Below are 21,420 nucleotides of genomic sequence, written 5' to 3'. Positions count from 1 at the left end.
ACCTTGCCAGTAAGCCACAGCCATGTGGTGATGCACACATTAAGAGAAATGAGTGAAATTAAGATGTAAGAGTTAGCCAATAAAAAGCTAGAGATAATGGGCCAAGCAGTGATTTAATTAATACAGTTTATGTGTGATTATTTTGGGACTGAGCAGCCACAAACAAACTAGTGGCCTCCTACAACAGGCAGTAATGGTGCACACCTTTAATCTTAGAACTTAGGAAGCGTAGGTAGGTGGACTTCTGTGAGTCTGAGGCCAGCCTGGTCTACAGAGTGAGTTCCAGTATAGTCTACAAAACTACATGGAGAAACACTGTCTCAAAAAAACCCTGGAAAAAAATAGAGCTCTGGAGACAAAAATGTTCAAGAATACACCATAAGGAATTTGCAAATGTAAAAATGAATTTCATGAGATTGGTCTCTAAATCCAGCATAACATCTTATCTGCATTAATTCCGGTATCCATTGTTAAACATTAAGGGTAAGACACATAATGACATTGATTTGGGATATTGCAGTGAATAATGAAGAAAGATTCATGGCATTTATATATCATGCAACCCTCCAGACAGCTAGTAAGTAAATATGGAATGATACAAAGAAATGCATAATTCCAACTTGTAACTGCATTTGATAACATGGATTTGTGGTTCAGAGAATAATCCCTGATGACAGACTTTGGAATAAACTCCAGATTCTACCACTTTACAAATGACTTCAGTATAAAATTAATTACATGTAATTTAATGTCTTCATATGTAAAATGATGCTAACAATACATCTTTATACAAATATAAATACATACAATTTTCACATCTAATATTACTGAAATGATACTTCAACTAATAGTTTCTATTACACTTTGGTGATTTTTGGCAACTTTTTAAAATGGATATAATACCAGTATATACATTTAGTTTTGGTTTGACTACAGTTTGATTGTATGATTGTATCTGCATGATATAGCACTTAAGATATTAAGTGAGATAGCTATGAAGGACTAGAAGAGGCTAACATGTCTGGTTACTTCTACCTCAGCATGCATGGTTCATACAGTTCCTAAGCAGGAAAAATGGAGTGCTTAAAAAGTACAGAACCCAAGAGGAGTAACCTAGGATAGAAGGTTGCTTCTTTGAGGATAGGCCATTTAAGGTGAAATGCAAAGAATAATGAGAATGAAAAACTAAAGAAGAGCACATAAAGGGTGAAGTTGATGAAAGGCACACAGTTCCATGCAGAGAGAGTAGCACCTTGACAGCCTCCATCATATTAATAAGCAGAAATGACTCAGCATTAGCAGGTTTGGGGTAATTGTCTATCTCAAGCATGGATTAACCACTGTCACCTATTTCTAAACTTTTGTTAATAAACCCTTGACTATAGAGTTCTACCAATATATTTAGATGACAGGTTTTAATATTTTAAGTATTAGAGCATAAACAATTGTCAGCAGTGGAATAAATTTTTGATGTACTTGGATAAAATTAAATGCTATCTAATTTAAATGTTGAAAGATTGTATATGTATCATCACTCCTTTAGTCTCTTCGAGATGGCTGTCAGAGATAGTGCAGGCCTCCTTCTTCTTTGCTACTTTTCAATGTGAGACTTAACACCTTTCACAATATCTTTCAAGTTCATGACAACATTGTCTTGACTTTCAGTGACACTGGAAAGTTCTCTATAAGGAAAAACTTTTATAGTTCCTTTTGTAGAACACTGTAACCTTCTTGTCCTCAATTTTTGAACAGTCAAGCTTGTTGTGTGCTGTTGCAGCTTCTCTAAAACTTCATGACCTCATCTTTGACCCAGATCACACTTTTTATAACAGATCACAATCCTCTTGCACAACATAACATTTCACAGTGCTTTCAACCCAAATATAGTAAAAGAACCAAGTAGAAATATAACATAATTTCTCTACAGTTCACCAATGTTGTAAGAGATCTATCTCTTAGTTCTGTCTCTTCATTCCTCACTTGTTCTTAATCCAATTTGGTCCTTTTATTTTTTCAACTCAACTTATTCTATAAGTTTTTTTGTCCATAGGAATCATTCATGTCTACCTCTGAGAATTCTCTGCAAATACTAACTGAAGTGAAAATGCTATCATGTCTTTATCTTTTTTCATTGTTAAACTAATTCTTTTGTACAGTACTTAATCAAAAATGGTAGTTTGTCATTCAGTCTTGGCTGAAATTCCAATAGTGATGTTTAGCAATTATATAAACAAGCCATCTTAAAATAGAGATTTGTATATGGAAAATGAAAGTAATAGCTATTTGGAAGTATACTTACGAAGATTTGATATAACTATATGAAGTCTCACAATGGTGCTCTCACAAATTCTGACATTGTCACTTTAGTATTTGTGTATCTCATGGTGGCTCACCAAAACTTACCATTGATTTTCTTAACTGTGTGTCTGTCCATTGTCTAGCACTCCATCTGCCATACCCAAATAATGAACCTGAACCAAATGGATTGATCTGAAGAGATAAAAAGGCCTTTATACCAATTCATTTAATTACATGTAAACAAAATAATTGTGGCAGTTGTTTCAATGTTTTTGTTGAAAATTATTTTAAAAACTTGTTCCATTATTTGCACACCTAAATAAAAAGTTAACAATAATCACTAATTTATGCTTTCAACAAATCGTGTTTGATCAAGGATCTAATGAAGCTCAGCAACATACAATGGTGAGTTGGAGACCATTATATATTCTGAGGATCAGAGAGATGCTTCATGGACTAATAGCCAATGGACTAATTCTAAATTCAAGGACAGATCTGCCTTTATTTGAGTTCAGGGGAAAACTGGACATGCCCTGAAGAAGGATGCTTAAAAGAAATCCAACACTATCTCAGAATTGAGAAATAGATGGTTATTTATTTTGGGTAGACTCACAATCAGAATCCTCTGCTGGAATGGAGAACATAAACTGAATCCCACAGCCAGAAAAGAGGCCAGATGCATGCTCTACATTGGCATAGAGAGTATAAGAGGCCACGCTACAGTGGGTAGGTAACTATTGTCTATAGGATTTCCTACAGCAATGCCTATCTTATGTCACATGATTTCCAAGAGAAATTAAGTTTGATATGTTTCTAGTAAAGGCAGACACACTTTAGCCACAATATCTTCAGCAACTCTACATCAAGTGCTCTCCATGCTGCTGACACCTAATTTATCATCTAATTCTTACCAAACCAACATAATCCTCTAGCAACTGAAACTTGATTTCCACCTCTTCTAGCCATTAAAATATCCATCCATACATTCATCTATTAGATGAATTGTTCATACATTCAAGATAAAAATATGTAGGTTCAGGAACTCTTTCATTTTGGTACAGCAATTAATAAGGAGAATAAAAGCCAAGTATTTTTAAAAAAACACAGTCTCTTATCCTCATTCTGTATCAAAAGTTACTATCTATAATGTCATAGCTATTTCACTGTGCATGTCACACACACACATCATTCCATATTAATATGTCTTCTATAGGACCTACAAATCTCAATGCCACCCTCACCTTTAAATCAGAAACATTCTCCATGTTTGAGAAGTTTTGTACTTTATGTAGAGCCCTTTGATGCCCTTTGAACTTTATTAACATAGGGCTCAACAAATAGTCTAACACTCTATAGACACACACTATATTCTCATTTAACATGCTATTTCAAATAGCATGAAAGTAAACTAGATGTGATGGTGGAATATGAGTAAAATTCATCTCAATTGTGCAAAGGAAATTCCATTTTCCATAAATGCCATCTATAAATTGTTTTAATCACACTTATTCTCTAAGTTATTAGTGATCAGAAAGTCATAGAAACAAAAATGCCAAGCTTGAAAGTATTTAGGAATTATTTAGTATTATAATTTGTATCATGCCACTAATTTACTGAGTGAAAATGGCAAAGTTGCTGGGTCTTTCTGTCCCCGATTCTCCTCATTAGATCAGATGACATGATGTCAAGGGACTGCTATTGCATTAAAAGCATTGCACTCAAAGCTTTGCTAAAGACAAAGACTCTAAAGTTCATAGTGTACAGCATATTCAAGGGCAAGTAACAAATCTGTGTCAAGGAGCAGCATTGTGATTTGGAATCTGTGTTTCAATGTGGGTGATTAAAAACTATATAAGGATTAAGTAAAAGGCCAATGTATAAGGATATCTATCTTATTTTAAGTTTCCCTTTTATAATATATGCTAACTTGAGAAGGTAAAATAGTCTCTTGTATTGTTCCTTTATAATCTAATCCTTTTTATGAAACTAAGTATTTCATGAAGATACTATAAAGAACTTTTACAGAAAATAAGAGTAACATAAATGAGTGCTATCGTTCATCAGGCACTTCATTACTTCAAAGCTGAGTTTTACTTTTCTTCTTTCTTAATGCATGATAAACATTAGGAATTATTCTCATATTTTATAGTTACAATGAAAGGAATCTCTTATAGGCTAAGTGACTGAGCCACAACCCTACAAATAGACAAAGAAGTCAAGATCTATAGTAGGTTCTGACTCAGGCGTACAATACCATTCTACTCTGATTTTCCAAAGGCTTGAACAAAATTGGCTAACAAGGTGAGAAGAATAACTATATGACTAAATAATTAGTATTCTGCAATTACTTGCTCTATTAGGTAAGTTTTATATCTTTCATATATAAAATTCAACATTTCACATGTTGCAGAATTTCAACAAAGTTGTTCCATCACAACACATTACCAATAAGAATGCTCTTGAGTGCTGAAACCTGATCTTCTCAACTGTCTAGCTGAGGCCTTGGGTTGCCTTCTGTCTTCAGACAGATGAAGGGTGAGGACTGTCTATTATGGAAAGGAGCACAATGCCATGATTTGGTGATATGTTTGAGCTAGAAAAAGCATTTTATTATCTCAGTACTTGTCTAGTCTGTTTGCATCCTACCCAGTGTTATGGGAGTAAATGCTTACTGATTGGCTTTCTTAAGAAAATAAAGCTTTAACTTGTGTTGTTTACCAGATTTTTTGGTTTAAATATACTCAGACTATTCAACTTCCAGGACCATCATGTGATATCATTAAACAAATAGTTGGGAATATTTGCTAACAGTGACATTCATGAGCCAACATGAACTGTTTCCAGTGCACCTAGCTTCCCAATCCATGGTCATTCCTGGAAGAGGCACTATCTGTTGAAATCCCTGGGCAAATGAAACTAATCTTGGTGATATCATACATCTAGGAAAATATATTCTCTCTCTCTCTCTCTTTCTCTCTCTCTCTCCTTTTCTCTCTTTCTCTCTCTTCATACACATACATATACTTACACTCATTCTCTACATATAGCATCTTTCTCATTATGACTGCTGTCTCTGTCACTTGAAAGGAATGATCCTTCTTATCAAGATTTGAATATAAACTTTGAGACATGATGTCCAAAGTTTGCCTCCATGATGACTTTGCTCAGATCCATGAATTGATTCACAGAAGGGAGTGGTTCTTTAGTTTCCAAATTATGACCATATTATTATTTTTATTGAGAATTTCATACATGGTGTGCTTTGATAAAATCTATACCAAAACCCTTTTCTAATTCTTTTTCTCCCCCTCTACACACTTATTCTTCCCAACTTTTCTGCTCTCTTTCTTAAACCTGCTGAGTCCACTTCACACTGTCTGTGTGTACACAGCTTCTTTAAAGGAAGCAGGCTACTTCTTCCAGATCTAAAAGAGAACATTCACAGGTGATGTAGGTGGGTCTTCTATCTATGTTGCTTTCATTGGTTAATTAATAAAGAAAACTGCTTGGCCTGATAGGTCAGAACATAGGTAGGCAGGGAAGACAGAACAGAATGCTGGGAGGAAGAAGGCAGTGAGACAGTCACCATGAAGCCAGCCACCAGGTCAGACATGCTGAATCTTTCCTGGTAAGCTACTACCTTGTGGTACTACACACATTAATAGAAATGGGTTAATCAAGATGTGAGAGTTAGCCAGTAAGAGGCTAGAGCTAATGGGCCAAGCAGTGTTTAAAAGAATACAATTTGTGTGTTGTTATTTCGGGTTTAAAACTAGCTGTGCAGGACCTGGGTGGGACGAAAAGCAGGCCTGCTCACTCCCTCACTACACACAGAGCTTGGGGAGTGGTTTAATTCTTTCATAGTTACTCCCAAATTGTCATTCTTGATGGATTTCAGTTAATTGAGTAGTCATTCCAGAAGTTCTTTTGGAAAGTTAGATGTCCATGAATGGTTGAATTTAAATATAGGGATAACTTTCCCTATTTCAGTGTCTAATCACCTTACTGAAACCTGGTGTTTATTTTCAAAATCATTAGGTACTTCAATAATGTAATTAATTATCAATCAAATTTGGAGTGCTAGGCCTAGGACTAAGGACTTTGTACATGCTAGTCATATGATCCACCATTGAACTACATCTTATGAGTCTGTTTCATATTATTTGCCTAGTCTGTACCCTGCTCTTCTTTATTCCCTTGTCTCCACTTACATCCAGAATGTTTCTAGATGCTAGCTCAACTCTACTATTCTGTACTCTCTGTGTCTTTACACACTTTCTTCTTCCTATTTTAATGCTGAGCTCTCTGCTAAGCCCTCTCCTTATGCACAATCCCCAGTGATTCTCCAAGACTGAACTAAAAGGTCATCTTTCTCCCAATACCTCTCCTGAAATCCAGTCTCCAATACATACATTTCTCACTGTTCTCCAGGAAGGAAGCACTTAGTTAATGCATTTTTCTTGATTTATGGCACACTATGTTTTTTATAATAGCTATATTATCATATTCTTTTTATCCCTTTAAGAATGTAAAATCCACAAAGAAAAGATCACTATCCAATATATTTGTGATTTCCCATTTCCCTTAACACAGAGATTTATAAAATGAGGAATTAAGGAATTTTTGCTTGAATTGATTCTAATAAATCAATTTTGTGGATTTGAATCAAAGCTCACAAAAGTATATTTAGTTCTCATTTTTGACTTCTCACTTACAGATACTCCTATCTCTTTATACCTTGAGTGGTTTACAAAAGAGATTACTTTGTTGGCCACTGGGCTAAAAAAGATACAGAGATAAACTACACAAAAGCTCTGAACTTATGAGCTTAAGTTGTAGGAGGTAGGGCAAATTTTTAAATAATAACTGAATTTTAACTTTACTGTAATCAAAGAACTCTAATAATTTATAGAACTCATTTATTCTACTGAAAGGAAAAGAGAGGCAATTATGTGAGCAAGGTTTAAGAAGGTTGATGATTAAAGAATGGAAGAGACTTCAGCTGACAAGAGTACTTTCTGTTATGACAGGAGACACCGGAAGGGATGGAGCAGATGGAGGAGGAAACCCGTGAATGAGTGAGTGTGTGTAGTGAAGATAATATAAAGAATCACTCTCAGGGATTTGGTGGCATGGGAAGATGAGAATAGATAATCCTGGTTAATGTAAATGGGTCCTGGATAGTTTTTGTTGAGCCAGTTTTCTAAATCTTGAAAACACTTTTTCTGAATTCTTGTCTATGCAGATGTGGAGAAAAGATTGTAACAGACAACTATTACAATGTGAGTGTTTCTAGAAGGCTTTTTCCTCTTATTGAATATCAGGCACCACACTGAACTTTAATGACAGATTGAGGGAACACACATCTTGACTCCTATCCCCATCCCCTCACAAAATTAACACACTGGTGATAGAAATGCCCAATCTGAGCAATGACCAAACACAACAACAGCAACAATGGCGTACAAAGGTATCAAAGAATATGGCCACAGGGAACAGGTGTCTTTCATTAGTTCACAATTGGGAAAGTGCTCACGAAAACAAATAATAAGAAATGTGTTTTAACTTAATGTGAGTTGGGGAAAATGGTGTCCTTAGTGTCCCAGTAAAAGAAGAAAGCTGTTTAAAATGACCAAAAAAGTTGAGAAAGGGATGTGAGAATGTGAGAGTCTGACACCTTCAATGAGCTGCACGAAGATGAGCAGATAGAGATGAACATGGCTCTGTCTAAAAGACCTCATCAGTGAGTACGGCAGCTGAGACTGTTACTGTGGAAGCTGAGCATGAGAAGGAAATTGAGGATGAGCAATGACTGCAACCTTGCCACCTCAGTACAGTGCTTGGTCGGAAGCATCCTCAACCATCAGTCATGGGCTTGGAAAGCAGAATCCCAACCTCCATTCCTGTGGTCTCCAAGAGCTTGAAAATAACTAGATTAGGGCACAGGCCTCTGGGAATAAATCCTAGCTCTGTCATCAGCTGCCCAGGATCTTGATCTTGTCATTGGTCTTCTACATCAGTACTCACAGCTGTAAGGGCTGAGATGGTCTTCTGGATTCTACCCATGATTCCAGCTCTAAGATGTGTGTGTGTGTGTGTGTGTGTGTGTGTGTGTGTGTGTGTGTGTTTTCAGGGGGGAAGGGGAGAGGAAAACTCATTTGTATGATAGTAATTTACAACTTGTTAGTATTTTATTATTTTAATCATTTAACCATTTATTTTTTTAATTTTATGTGTGGATATAACAAGTCTTTGTCAATTCCAACCCCATAGCCTCCCTTTAAATCTTGTGGTATTCTCTACCACTTTCCAACTTCCTGTGTTCTCTTATGAACTCACTGAGTCCACTTAGCGCTATCAGGACGTGCATGGGTGTAGCACCATCCACTGGGGCAAGAGCAGCCTATCAGGAGTTTCAGTCAAAGAATATCGACTCTCCCCCAGTTTCAACTGTCTGAAGAGAATGTGTAGGAAGTGCAGTGATATTCCAGAATGTGCCCGGTAAAACCACGGAAAGGCTGTGAAAGGGAATCTCAACAGCTCTTGACTAGACTAAGGGAGATAGATTCAAAGTCAGATCCTGGTCTTACCCTGAAGAGATTCAATAGTTTGCCTGCTGAAAGCCTCTCCTCACTTTCAGATTTCTTTTCCTAGCCTTGGCTTCCTGTTTTCCTATTTCTGGATGACAGGAACTGTCATGAACTGAACACCATTAATATATGGTGCCTTGTTTGTGTATGAAGTCATTGATTTGAGTAAGACAACATCACTAAGGTTTGGATTAAATCTAGATGCTGTTGAATAAAATTTTTTCTCTCTGTTCAGACTATCTCTTTGAGTCATGGACTTGTAGTGAATTCTTATTCTCTTATTTTGGCTTCCATTTTGAATGTTAGTACACGCCTTTTTTTTTTCTTTTCAGTTTACCCACTTTGACAGTTTGCAGCCGTTAGTCTCCTGCTTCCTCAGTATGATGGATTCAGATATCCGACAGATACACAGATATCACAGATGCCAGGGATGACCTGGAAAAAGCAGCTGCTTGGGCACTAGACATAGTGTGCTGCACCCACATGGCTCAAGACAGTATGCAGAGATAAGAACCTGGAGTATCTTTTCCACTAGCAGACTGAGTCCTCTGTCTGTCTTCTGGCCAGTTGCTTTAAATCATTAAAATATTTAATGATGAATTTAAAGTACCCAAGCATTATTTCTAAATATACACTGTGATTGCCTAACCCTAGTATGTCTGCATATAATTTGTAATAAGGGAAGCCAGAAGGATAACAATCACAACACTTTAGTCTCCTTACTCATAATGTCTATTCAGTAAGTCTTAAAATTCATTTCCTGTTTGATGGTGTAAAGCATTTGTGCACAACTCCAAGAAGAATCTGGAACAACTCCAAGCTGTGTTTTCCTTAAGACTGTAGGAAAACAAAAGTTTGAGACCAATGATCAGACACGCAGAAGTTAGACATGAGTTAGACAAGAGCCACAAGACGGGAGTGGGGCATCTGTCAGCATAAATAAGTTTCTTGTATATGATATTTCAACATCATTCTATCAATTAAATGAAGTGGAGAAAGCATACTGCAAAGGGGCCATCATGTCCCTCTCTTTCCTCAGTAGCACAGAACTGCTGCATTCATTCTCCACTTCTGTGTGATATGCAGCAGTTTTCTTGAACTAATATCACAAGCCTGCTCTTTACACCTCTCTCCCTGCCCTGACCCTTGCACGACATGTCTGCCTCCGGAAGTGATGACTTGATTTGTCTCTCCATTCAGACTGGAAAATTTGCCATCTCTTTGCCTGTGCTCCATTTCTCACATCCCATATCTAATAACACAGGCTGCCAAGCCAATACTGAAGTCATTCAGTATCTGTTAATATCTCACCATTTCCTTCCTTTGTCTCAGGGTCTAAGCCATTACCAACTCTTGTTTAGATTACAGCTTTAGCATGTTTTGACATTTCAGGCCTGATTCTTCACACAGAAGCCAGAGTGGACCAGTTAAATTATTATCAGTGTTTATACTCACATGCTCCTTTGCTCAGAAATGTCCAAAGGCTTTTCCATTTGTCTGAAGCTCCACATCGTCCTATTATAAGGTCTGAACTGCCTTTGCCCCAAATATGCACTTCAGACTGTACTTTCTACTCCTTCCTTCCCCTCTTGACATCTTGGAATTCCTACCACTGTCCATTAAAAGACACATTTATGAGTTCCTATTGCAGAGAATTGATGTATTCAGGCTTTTCTATTTAGAAATCTCTACAAGAGTGACATAGTTTCATGTGTTCTTATCTCCGGGTACCTGTTCAAATAACACCTTCCTGAAGAGCCTTTCTGTCTACAGTGACAATTCCCCCCCCCCACTCCTTCAAGGCTGTCATTGCATAGGCTTTGACATCTACTATCTATTATCTATCAATTATCTGTCGCTATGTAATGTATGTAAGTTTGTCTATAACAATATTTTTCCAAAAGAACTTTCTAAAGGTCCTTTTTACGGGCTGTTTAAGAAGGTGGTCTTTAGTAATACAGAGTCCTGGAGTACTTGAAATTTGGCTAATGTGACTGAAGATAAGAATACCTAATCTTATTTCATTTCAATTAATTTACAATAAACAAGCATATATAGGCTTTGGTTACCATATGAGACTATGCATATATGGTGTTCCTTTCTACAGACACTCACATAGAGATTATATTAGGCAGGGAATTTGCTTAAAAACATGCGTATCTGTAAGAAACTCCTGCTAATTAGATGTACAAATGAATACATGGAGAAATTCTCTATATTATCATTAGATTTTAAATTTTAATTTTTATTTCATAAATGATCATACAGAGAAATGAGCTTTACTTTGGTATTTTTATATGTATGTCACTCTACTCTGCTTTTATTCATGCCCTCTGCCCACTTTTACTGTTTCCCTTTCTTCCCCCACCCCCATCTACTTCACTCTTCTTATTCCCTGCTGTATGGTAGTCTATTATTTATTAATTTGTTTAACCTTAACAGAAAGCATGTATTTAGGAATTCTTTTCTTTTGCTTATAGTTAAAGATACAATAGTATCTTGCAAAAGAATATGGATTTAAAGGAACACAGGACATGAACTTAGCAGTGTCTGGTAGCATTTAGACATTCAGTCTTGCTGAGTTTGAGCTGGATGACCTATGTTGTCTTTTCCAACTCTGAGCTTATGTGGTTTTCTAAGAATTTCCTCTTTACCAGGAAATAGCAGCACATGGTTTAAACAATTGATTGGACTGACTGACCTTTACATCAAATCCCTTGTCAGTGGCTCAGCAATCTCTGATTTCTTAAGTGGAATGAATTCGGACTCTCCTTAAGTCCACAACACCTTTATCTCAAGTCCCACACCTCATGACTTACCAGTTTCTGGGTCGCAGAGCTGTTCACAGGCATCTGTTGTCCTCTGTCCACAGAGATCTCTCACCCATGGGGAGGTGGCATTGATCTGGTAGTACAGGGACAGCTTGGCAGGATTGAGCCAGTCAGAGATATCCAGGTAGCTTCCTTCACTCACCACAAAGCTGCTCCCTGTGGGTGAACAGAAAGCAACAGCTACTTTCTCCTCAATTTCAGTCATTGCTTGTGCTAAAGGAACAAAGAAACAAATAAAAGAAACAAATAATCTCCTGTCAGTCGTTACAATACACTTAAGGAAGAACAGTTGAAGGACCTTTACCCTGTGTCATTAAGGGCTCAAGAGTCAACATGACCCAGTTCACCCAAGTGGATAAGAGTCTGTCCTGAGGACTGGGTTTAGGTCCAGACACCACCATTTATAGAACACTGACTTTGTGAAAGTCGCTTAGTTACTCTGGCCTTGGCTGCTGCGTCTGTAAATGGAAATATTAATTAGAGCCCCTCAACTGTGAGAAAGAAATATATTGATGTAAGGTGTGTAGACAGTATCTGATAAGTTCTAGTAAAAATGATTCAACGTTAAATTTTCAAAAGGAAGAATGACCATCCTTGTTACTCAGGCATCCCTTTGGAAAAGAGTGCACCAATGCTCTACAGAGCTAAGTGGGTAATATCTATATGCAAGTTAAGAAACAAGGAATCAAGGCCTTTCCCCCTAGTGCCTGCTATATTTTCTGTTATTGCTTTTGTAGTACTGTGATTCAAAACAAGGGTCTCACAAATATACTTGCTGCATGCACTACCACTGAGCTCTACTCTCAACCCAACTTATTTTATTTTAAGGGAGAATTATAAGATAGAAATGTAGACAGTGATAGACAAAGACATAGAGGAATTTTCAAAGAAATTCCTAGAACCTTTAAGGAAAGATACCACACATGAGCATGCATATATATGTACAAACACACACACATACACACACACACAACTTGATAGTGCCACATTCCTATAATCCCAGTACTCAGAAGATGGAAGGTAGTAAGTTCCAAGCCAGTATGATGTACACAATGATTTTCAGGTCAGCCAGAGATGCAGAGGGAGGTCGTGTCTCAAAAAACAGCAAACAAACAAGCAAATGAGCTTGATGCTTGGAATTTGGTGAGTACACGAAGAGAAGCAGGTGAGGGCTGGGATCAAGGGGCCATGTCAATCTCCACTAGAATGGTAGCTATGAATCACTTCCAGTTAGAAGTGGACCTAATAGCCAGAAGAGGCTTGAATTGAAGCTTTTATTATAACCAACCCACTTTCCAATGAAGTCTTAAAGATGTTCATAGAAACTTATGTAGGTCAAAAATGCCTCAAGCTTTATAATCTATGCATTGAAGTATTCTTCACTAATTCATAAGAAAAATCACACACACATATATATATATATGCATATATGCATGCACATATTATACATTATCATTTTCAATGTAATTATTGTATAATTATGCAGTGGTTGCATATATATTCTAAACAAATTCATATATGCTCATATATACATCCAATTGGAGGAGGAAAGAAGATTCCTCAGATTGGCTACAATAATATTGTAAATGATGAATGTGTGTGCGTGCGTGAGTGTGTGTGTGTATGTGTGTGCGTGTGCGTGTGCGTGTGTGTGTGTGTGTGTGTGTGAAACAATCACGTAAAACAAAGGTTAAGCTTCACTGAGTAAAAAAAATATGAGCTTGAATAGGCCTAAATAGACTTGAAGAATAGCTCTGAACTTGTGGTAGATCTACCAACCTGCATCATACGGAACAGAAAATTATGTCCTAAAATTAGCATAACTAAGCATTCCTACCCTGTTTGCTTCTCTTTACCACACCAGAAAACAACACCATCAACAGAAAATCTAGTTTTTTTCCAGGGAATTAATTTAGTTTTTCTCAGGGAAGAGCATCTCAGATTTTTAAGCATCCTTTGCAACAAACAGGGGCTTCTGTCAGACCATATTGGACACTGTTCTTGACCTGTGATTAAGCTAATATTGGCTCAGATCATCTGCTGTAGTCCAGTGAAAAATGGTCAGAGAGATGAGGTCACATCAAACCATGTCTGGCTGCCTGTGTGTCTGAACCCCGGAACTAATGCTTACACTCTCTAACTCACACAGACACAGACTGTTCATCATTCTATAGAAGGAGTTTCTATGTAAAGGCACAGGAAGCAACACGATTTTCAGGGTGAATGCCAGAAGCATCCATGTGAAACAGCAGGGGTAGATGAGCGGCATGAAGCTGATATAAGGAAATGACCCCTTTTGAAGTTGGCCCTAAAGTCCTTGGCAGCTAAAGGAAAAAAAGTTGAGTTTGTTGGATTTCATATTTCAAAATTTTGGCAAGGAAATCTATGCAAATGTATTTGCAAAGCTACATTTCCCCCACTGGAACAAAGCCCAAACAGAAACGTATCACATGGGTCCTTGAGCAAGGCACTACACATCAATATCAACTGCAGAGTTTTCTTTTAAAAAGCACAGTCATGCTGTTTAAATGGATAATTCTTGTATTTATTCCCACTAAAGACTGAGGTATGGATATTGAATTCTGTCCCAAGGCTAAGTTTGGTTAATCCTGCTGCTTTAGAAAAGCTTCATAGTGCTGTGATAAAGAGAGCAGGCAGCAAGATGTGAGTTCAGATCTTCATGTTGTTACTTCCTAGATGTATTACCTTGAGCAAGAAAGCAACTTCCCACCCCCAGTTACCACACATGAACAGCATGGATAGACAATCCCCCTAGATGCTGATATAAAGGTTACATAAGACAATATATCTGCCTTGGGTAAGGATTGTCTAAAGGAAGACTCAGAGGCAGAGACTGTCATGGGAAGTTTGTTAGTATGGTCTTGAAAGGGAGTGGGGAAAGTTAAAGGGCATGGAGGGAGATGTTAAATTGCCATGGCGATGCAGAAAGAGCCCTTCAGAGATTGCAATGAACACTCTGACGGTGGATGGTCCTTCACACTGGTTCCAAATCAAGACAAGTCTTTGTTCTATCACATTGCTCAGAATGGGACTATAGTCTATTTCTAAGGAGCAGAAATAACCTTAGGTGAAACAGTCCTTCATAATGGAGGATGTTAATATAAGAAACACTCAGTTGAGAGGGGCCAGATGTTAACACCTTGCAATTGGGAGAATGAGTGTGTCACCACTTAATGGAGAGAAGGATACAGCATCACAAATTCCCTAAAGCAGATAAAATACTGGGTGCTTTATGAAATAGACTCATGGCAGCAATTTTCATTATTATTTGGATTTCTTATGAACTTTAAAGCTCTACACACAATATCAACAGACATTAGAAATATGATTGGACTAGAAAACATGTATAATAGACTACTTGTATTTGAAGGCTGGGCCTTTTAGAGCTAACTGGGTCATGAAGATAGAGTTCTTATAATTGGCATTAGTGCTCTTACTGAAGACTTAGAAAACTGTTTTAAACACTGAGGAAGGATAACCCACGTGAACCAGGAGGTCGACTATTACCTGACATCAAACCTGACAGCATCCTGATCTTGAACTCTCCACACTCCAGAACCTTCAGAAATATAATTGTACTGTTTGTAAGGCACTAGCACTCTGGTATTCTGCCTAAGTATCATAAATGGGCTAAGTCAGTAGCTTATCTTTCACATCGTTGAAATGGTATTTTATAGAGATGGACAGGAACTCCGATGGCAGAGGGAAGCTACTATCCTTTGAGTGTTACGAGTGATATAGTATGTTACATAATCTACTCACAATAGTCTGGTGGGATAGTCATTTTCCTTCTTTCACAGAAGACTGTATGAAACACAGAGAAAAACTGATCTGAACAATTTGCATAATTCCCTAGGGGCAGGAGTGGAAATGGCAAGAAGAGTTTCCATTCTCTAAAGCTGCGACCATCCCATATCTCAGGGTATTTTGCGAAGCAGGAACATTGGTAGGGTTGTCTTCTGTGGTCCTTTCACTCTTCCTCCAGAAAGCTGGACATTTACTTTGGTGACTGTATCATAGATAGCACTAGAGGCACCTTCTCCTCCTCTGGTGGACTATGAATTCTTAGAAGGAACATATGCGGAGTCATTAGCCTTTATCAACCCACTTCTGAGTAAAATACTTGCCACATTTTTGAGGTTTAGCAAATGTTAAAGTAAATTAATGAAATCAATTTCTGTGTCTAACTACAGAGACCTCCAACTCACTTCTTCCTGGGATTTTGAAGTAGAAGGGCCATCTAATTGGCCAAGCTTAATTTTATTTGCACTCCATGAAACCTAGACAATAAGATTAACACTTTAGGAATCTCAATACTTTCAAACTAAAAAACCGAACTGCACTTTCATGGCTCTTGTGAGAAGTGATTTGCTTTAACGGCTTGACATGTGGATGAGTAAACTACAGAGCAGAGCAAAGAGGCCCTGTGTGAGAGAGCAAGGGGTGTAAAGACCATGCTGTATCAGAAATGGTGAAAGAAAGACATCCGTGCTAAAGTTTAGTGTGCTTATTTATGCAGCACTTAATAAAGTCTTCTGCATGTAAAAACGTTTTCCTAGAAACTGGAAAATGAGTTGGAGCCATTGAAAAGAATATGAGCTAAATAATGTAGAGCAAATACATGCCAAAGTGTATGCCATACAAACCAGAGTGTGGTGAGTATTATTTGAAAAGCTGGTTTCTCCTTTTGAAAAAGCAGGGAAGCTTGGAAAGCAAACCTTGAGAATTGGCATTTAACTTAAATTTAGAAGCAAAGATCAATCAAAAGAGGTTAAAACTGCAAAATATATAGAGATAGGTGTTTGGGTAGTACACGGAAATTTACCCAGTAGAGCTGAAAGCCTTACCTGTCTCATACATCCTAATCCTTGCCATACTTATGACAGAATTTTATCTAGTGTGAACTTACACACGCTATGCCATCCATTCATTCCTCTGTGATTTTGGATATAAACTGGGTGGCAAGCCCTGTACCAGATTCTAACTGAACAAAACACAGCGTGTGATAATAGCAAGGATGGAGATAAGACCTGAAATTCTGGGGAAAGCCTGTGTGACTATGCTTCTTTCCCCTTTACTTCATATTCTATCTAGTCTTCATTTCTCAAATGCAAAGGCCATGCTTTGTTTAACTCATGATCTCTATAGCTCATAGTGTGTGATGGAGGTTCAGAAGATATTTGGATATAAGCAGAGAATCTGAGAAAAAATACAAGGCAGAGATAGGAGGGTGGATGCACTAGTAAGTTAAATGAGTGTCAAACAGCTCTCTGAATAAATTGCCACATTTCTATGGGAATGAAAACTACATCACAAGGAAATAAAAATGTGTTATTTTTTGTGTCTCATTTTCCCCATATTTTCCTCTGGATGTCTGTCTTATTTTCTTGGCTTTAGATTAAAAGCCCTCCCTGCTTTATTGGGCAATGTAAGATTCCTCCTGAGATACTCATTTAGATCCTCCCAGAGAGCATGACTCTAAAGTGCATCTCTGCCAAAATCTCAACTTGAAAATGTCATGTTTCCTTATTTTTAAATATATATGTATATATATACACATGCATATATATTCATTTTTCTTCCACAGCCTTGTGGGAATATACATCATCTAATTAGCCAAATGGATTTTCGGTTCAGCCCAATCATTCCCTTATCTAGAATCTGAAGCCTCGTGTTGCTGAGGGGACTGCACGGGCACTGAGGTCCTCATTAACTCTGATCTTCAATTACATTGATTATAAGCCTGCTTCTGTAATTGTGCAGAATAGATCAGGGGTGAGAGGGGAAGCTCAGGCCATTCCATAATGTTCTCTGAAAAGCCAGAGGCACAGAATCCCCCCAAAAGAAGCTGAAAGCTACAGATGAGAACTAAAAATACCATAGAAGTAGATATCACCAGACAATTTTTTTTTCCAAATTCCTTTTATTACACTGTTCACCATTAGTCAGAACAATGATGCCATTGAGTAAAACACTTCAAAACAAGGATCTGGTCACACTGGTGAATGGCCAGCCAAGGCTCTCCACAAGCAAAGTGCAGGAAGGATTTTGCTCCCAAGCATTCAGTTTTCTCTCTTTCCTCTCTTTTGTTGTTAGATGATGAGAAGCACTTTCCCTGCTGTCACACCATCACAGAGCCTTTCCTGAGGGTATGGGGATGTACAAATGCAGAAGCAGAAATGAGGACCACTTCTATTATTAGCCCAGCGGTAAGTGAAGCACATGTCCATTCTGGCCCCTGCCCTAGTTTACAGAGCCATAAGTCATACTGGCTACATTCTACTATCCATTGAAAAGTGGATATATAAAGTTGGTGATCAAACAAAAATCTGAGGGCTTTTAAAGCAGAAGCAAAGCCAACCTAGGTGGTTCGGAGCAATTGGTCTCTGAGAACAGCATCTTTATTGTGGGCCTGTTTCCAAACAAGGCTCCCAGCCACTTATCTCTGTGTCTTTTCTTCTACCTCCATCTTTCCCTTTTATCTCATCTTATGCCACTTAATTTCTATTTACCTTGGGTCAAGTTCAACCTTCTCACAATCACCTACATGCTCCCTATCTGTAATGGGATGGGCTGTGTCCTCTTCAAGTTTATTTGGTACAGGTCTAGCATGATTGACTCAAAAATATGACTGACTGCATTTGAAGCCATGGTCTTTAAAAAAGGCAGAGTTAAAAGGGAATATTGATTGGATCCTTTATCCAACATGACCCATGTACTTATCAGAAGAAATTAATCACACATGTACAAGGCGGGGGGACTATATAAAGAGGAGAAAAGAAGAAAGCCATCTATCTGCCAAGGGTAGAGACAGCAGAAGAAATTAATCTTGCTAACACCATGATCTTTGACTGCTAACTCCATAACTATTAGAAAACCACTCATGAAATTTTAACCACTCTGTCACTGGTACTTTATTAGAGCAATATTAGCAACCTAATACGCTACTTTTATGGTACTGGACAAATATCTCTATGTGCAATTCTGATTATTAACCTTTATTTAATACCATGGACCCTAGGGATAACTTCTCAGAACAAGGCTTGAAATGTATACAATGAAACATGTAAAAATGACAAAGTCAATAACTGAAATTCAGCTCTATATATGTGCTTCCTGGAGATGCTTAGAGTTCTAAACATAAACCTTAGTTTGAGTTAAGCCATTTTCATTGATTCCTTTAGAAGTCCAATCTGTTTCTAAACACCCCAGCATTACTGGACAGACAGAGGATGTGGTATGTAGATTATAAAAATATACCATGGGAATAAGATTAAAATGTTAAGAAGATGGAAGCTCCCATGCGGGCTCACTGTGAGCCTTGTCAGTTTGGTTGCTCACCTTCCTGGACTTAGGGGGAGCTGGGAGGACCTTGGACTTAACATCGTGAAGGGAACCCTGATGGCTCTTTGTCTTGGAGAGGGGTGGAGTGGGGGTATGGGTGGAAGGGAGGGGAGGGAAGGGGGAGGAGGAGGGGAGGAGATGGAAATTTTTAATAAAAAAAATGAGAAAAAAGAAGATGGAAGCTAAGAAGAAACTGAAAATGGCTATTTTAAAGAACCTTTTATGGAAAACACAGTATTGTTGGGCTATTCACAAAATAGAAATTTGTTTAAAATTGGAATAATATTGGAAATAATATAATAGATGAGAAATTTATCATGTTATGAGAATCATGCATGACATCTAAAAGAATTTCTCAAACCCTTTTCTTTTTTATTCCTAAAGAGTCTACTGATTCCCTGCCCCCCCAAACCATCTCTTATTAGTGACATTCTAATCCCACAAGTACATTGTATATCCACTACTACACTTTATATATGGTTTATTTTTACAATGCACAGGGTGTGTATTTTATTGCCCTCAAACCCATTTTTCACTCCTTTGGGGATGTGACAATCCTCACTGAAAGATGCACACTCTTCTTTAATAGGCAATCAAACCTAAGACAAAAACCAGGAAATAAAATGCTCATGATCCCATGAGGATTGATCAAGTACCATCATGTGTTATATAAAGATCAACAAGAAACCTCATGTATAGCAGTGGTTCCCTAAAATTATAGTAGCTCTGAGAATTCCTCCTGCCTCTTGAAATTACAATTGTACAAGAGATGCATGACTCATGTGTCTGGGGTCATATTGGTGGTCATTTAAAGTGTAGTTATACAATGATATGTGATACATAATACTTAACAAGGCTACTAAGCATGAATGCTCCTGTATTATCTATTCATTATTCTTTAATCTTTTATCAGTTTTAGATATTTATAGTATTATAAGAATCCAGTTTCCTATAAAATATTCTATTGGGTGAAATGCCAGCAGTCTGCACACACATCTCATTTTTACATCTCTTGATTATATTGTTATTTAATATATGTTGTTATATATTATATATATCACATATTGTTTTCTCCTATGTTTAATTCAGTCTTACAGTGCTTTGCTTACCATGGCCATATGAGCAACACTATATATCATACATGCAGACCAAGTATGCAGGAAGTGGTGCCACATAGCTCTGTCCAAGCCTGCATTATGATACTTGTACCATGACTCAGTATGTATCCCCATTATTAAGAAGTGCATGGCCAGAACTACCCCTAGAACTCTGTGTACAACTGGATTTCCAAAGGCCACACTACTTGAGCATGTCAGGGCTAGAAGAGATCCTAAGTGGTGTGACATCAAAGTCACAGTTGTTGGAGAGTACACACTGACCAGCAAACACAAGTCCTGTGTAGTTGAATGCCAAAATCACAAAGCTACAACTCACAACTCCTGTCTTTCAGAAGGAGAGGACCACATCACAGGAGAATTGTCTAAGAGCTCATCACTAGGGACCAGGGAAAAATAAACATGGACATGGGAAGGCCCATGGGGAATGTAGTGTCCCACATATGGAAAAGAGTTGCTTCTAAATAAATAGTTTTATTACTTTCCCCAAGCTCAGTAAATGTAAGTTTTTATAAAGTACCACGAGGAATTCCTGTGGGCATTGACTATTTTTTTAAAAAATAGCATTTTCTGTATTCCCGATCTCAAACTGTGATCAAAGTCTGGCTAAAAACAGATTGTCACAGAATTATACCTGCTTTTATTTGCCCTTGGTCTTGCTTCAAGTTGAGTTAGGGGTATTTGGGGTCTGGACAAAAGCTGTTTGAAGTCTCACTATTTCAAAAGAGCATTTTCCCCAAGGTACGTGACAATTTGGTACCAAGCTAGGTAACAGAAAAAGAACAAAGTCAGAAAATGCTTCCTTTATTTTTTAACTTATTTAAATTTCTAAGGAAATAATTTTGGCGCAAGCTAGAAAGTAGCTACTTACTATTAAATTCTTCTTTTTTTTCTAAATTTACTTCAAAACTTTACAGGAAATTGATGGGACAAATCCAATTTAAATATCAGATTTACTTTGACTTAATACCAGTGGTTCTTAACTTTTTAATTAAATGTATTCATTTATTGTGGTGGAGTACACATACTAATGCATGCAAATACAATCCTGAGGAAGCATTCCAGCATGGGTTCTCTCCTTCCAAAATATAAGTACCAGGATCATATTTGGGTTCTCAGTCTTTGTGACAAGTGTTTTTACCCAAAGAGCCATGCCGTGGGCCTAGACTAGCGGTTCTGGAAGGAACTACTAACATTTGCCCCCATTCACATACATTCTTT

At 37.5% G+C, this 21,420-nt stretch overlaps 1 protein-coding gene across 3 annotated transcripts in view; it reads right to left on the bottom strand.

Moving 5' to 3' along the window:
• Positions 1-21,420, bottom strand: part of Astn2 (astrotactin 2) — a 980,272-nt gene that overhangs the window by 545,066 nt on the left and 413,786 nt on the right. For all 3 annotated transcript variants that reach the window (XM_038333150.1, XM_038333151.2, XM_038333152.2), the window contains one exon: positions 11,708-11,875. In XM_038333150.1, the coding sequence (XP_038189078.1) occupies positions 11,708-11,875 (168 nt within the window). The remainder of the gene's footprint in view (positions 1-11,707; positions 11,876-21,420) is intronic.

Source organism: Arvicola amphibius, chromosome 6 (genome assembly GCF_903992535.2).
Source record: "Arvicola amphibius chromosome 6, mArvAmp1.2, whole genome shotgun sequence".
NCBI classification, from domain to species: Eukaryota; Metazoa; Chordata; class Mammalia; order Rodentia; family Cricetidae; genus Arvicola; species Arvicola amphibius.
The sequence above is the reverse complement of the archived record's forward strand: the minus strand, read 5'-3'. Positions and strand labels throughout refer to the sequence as shown.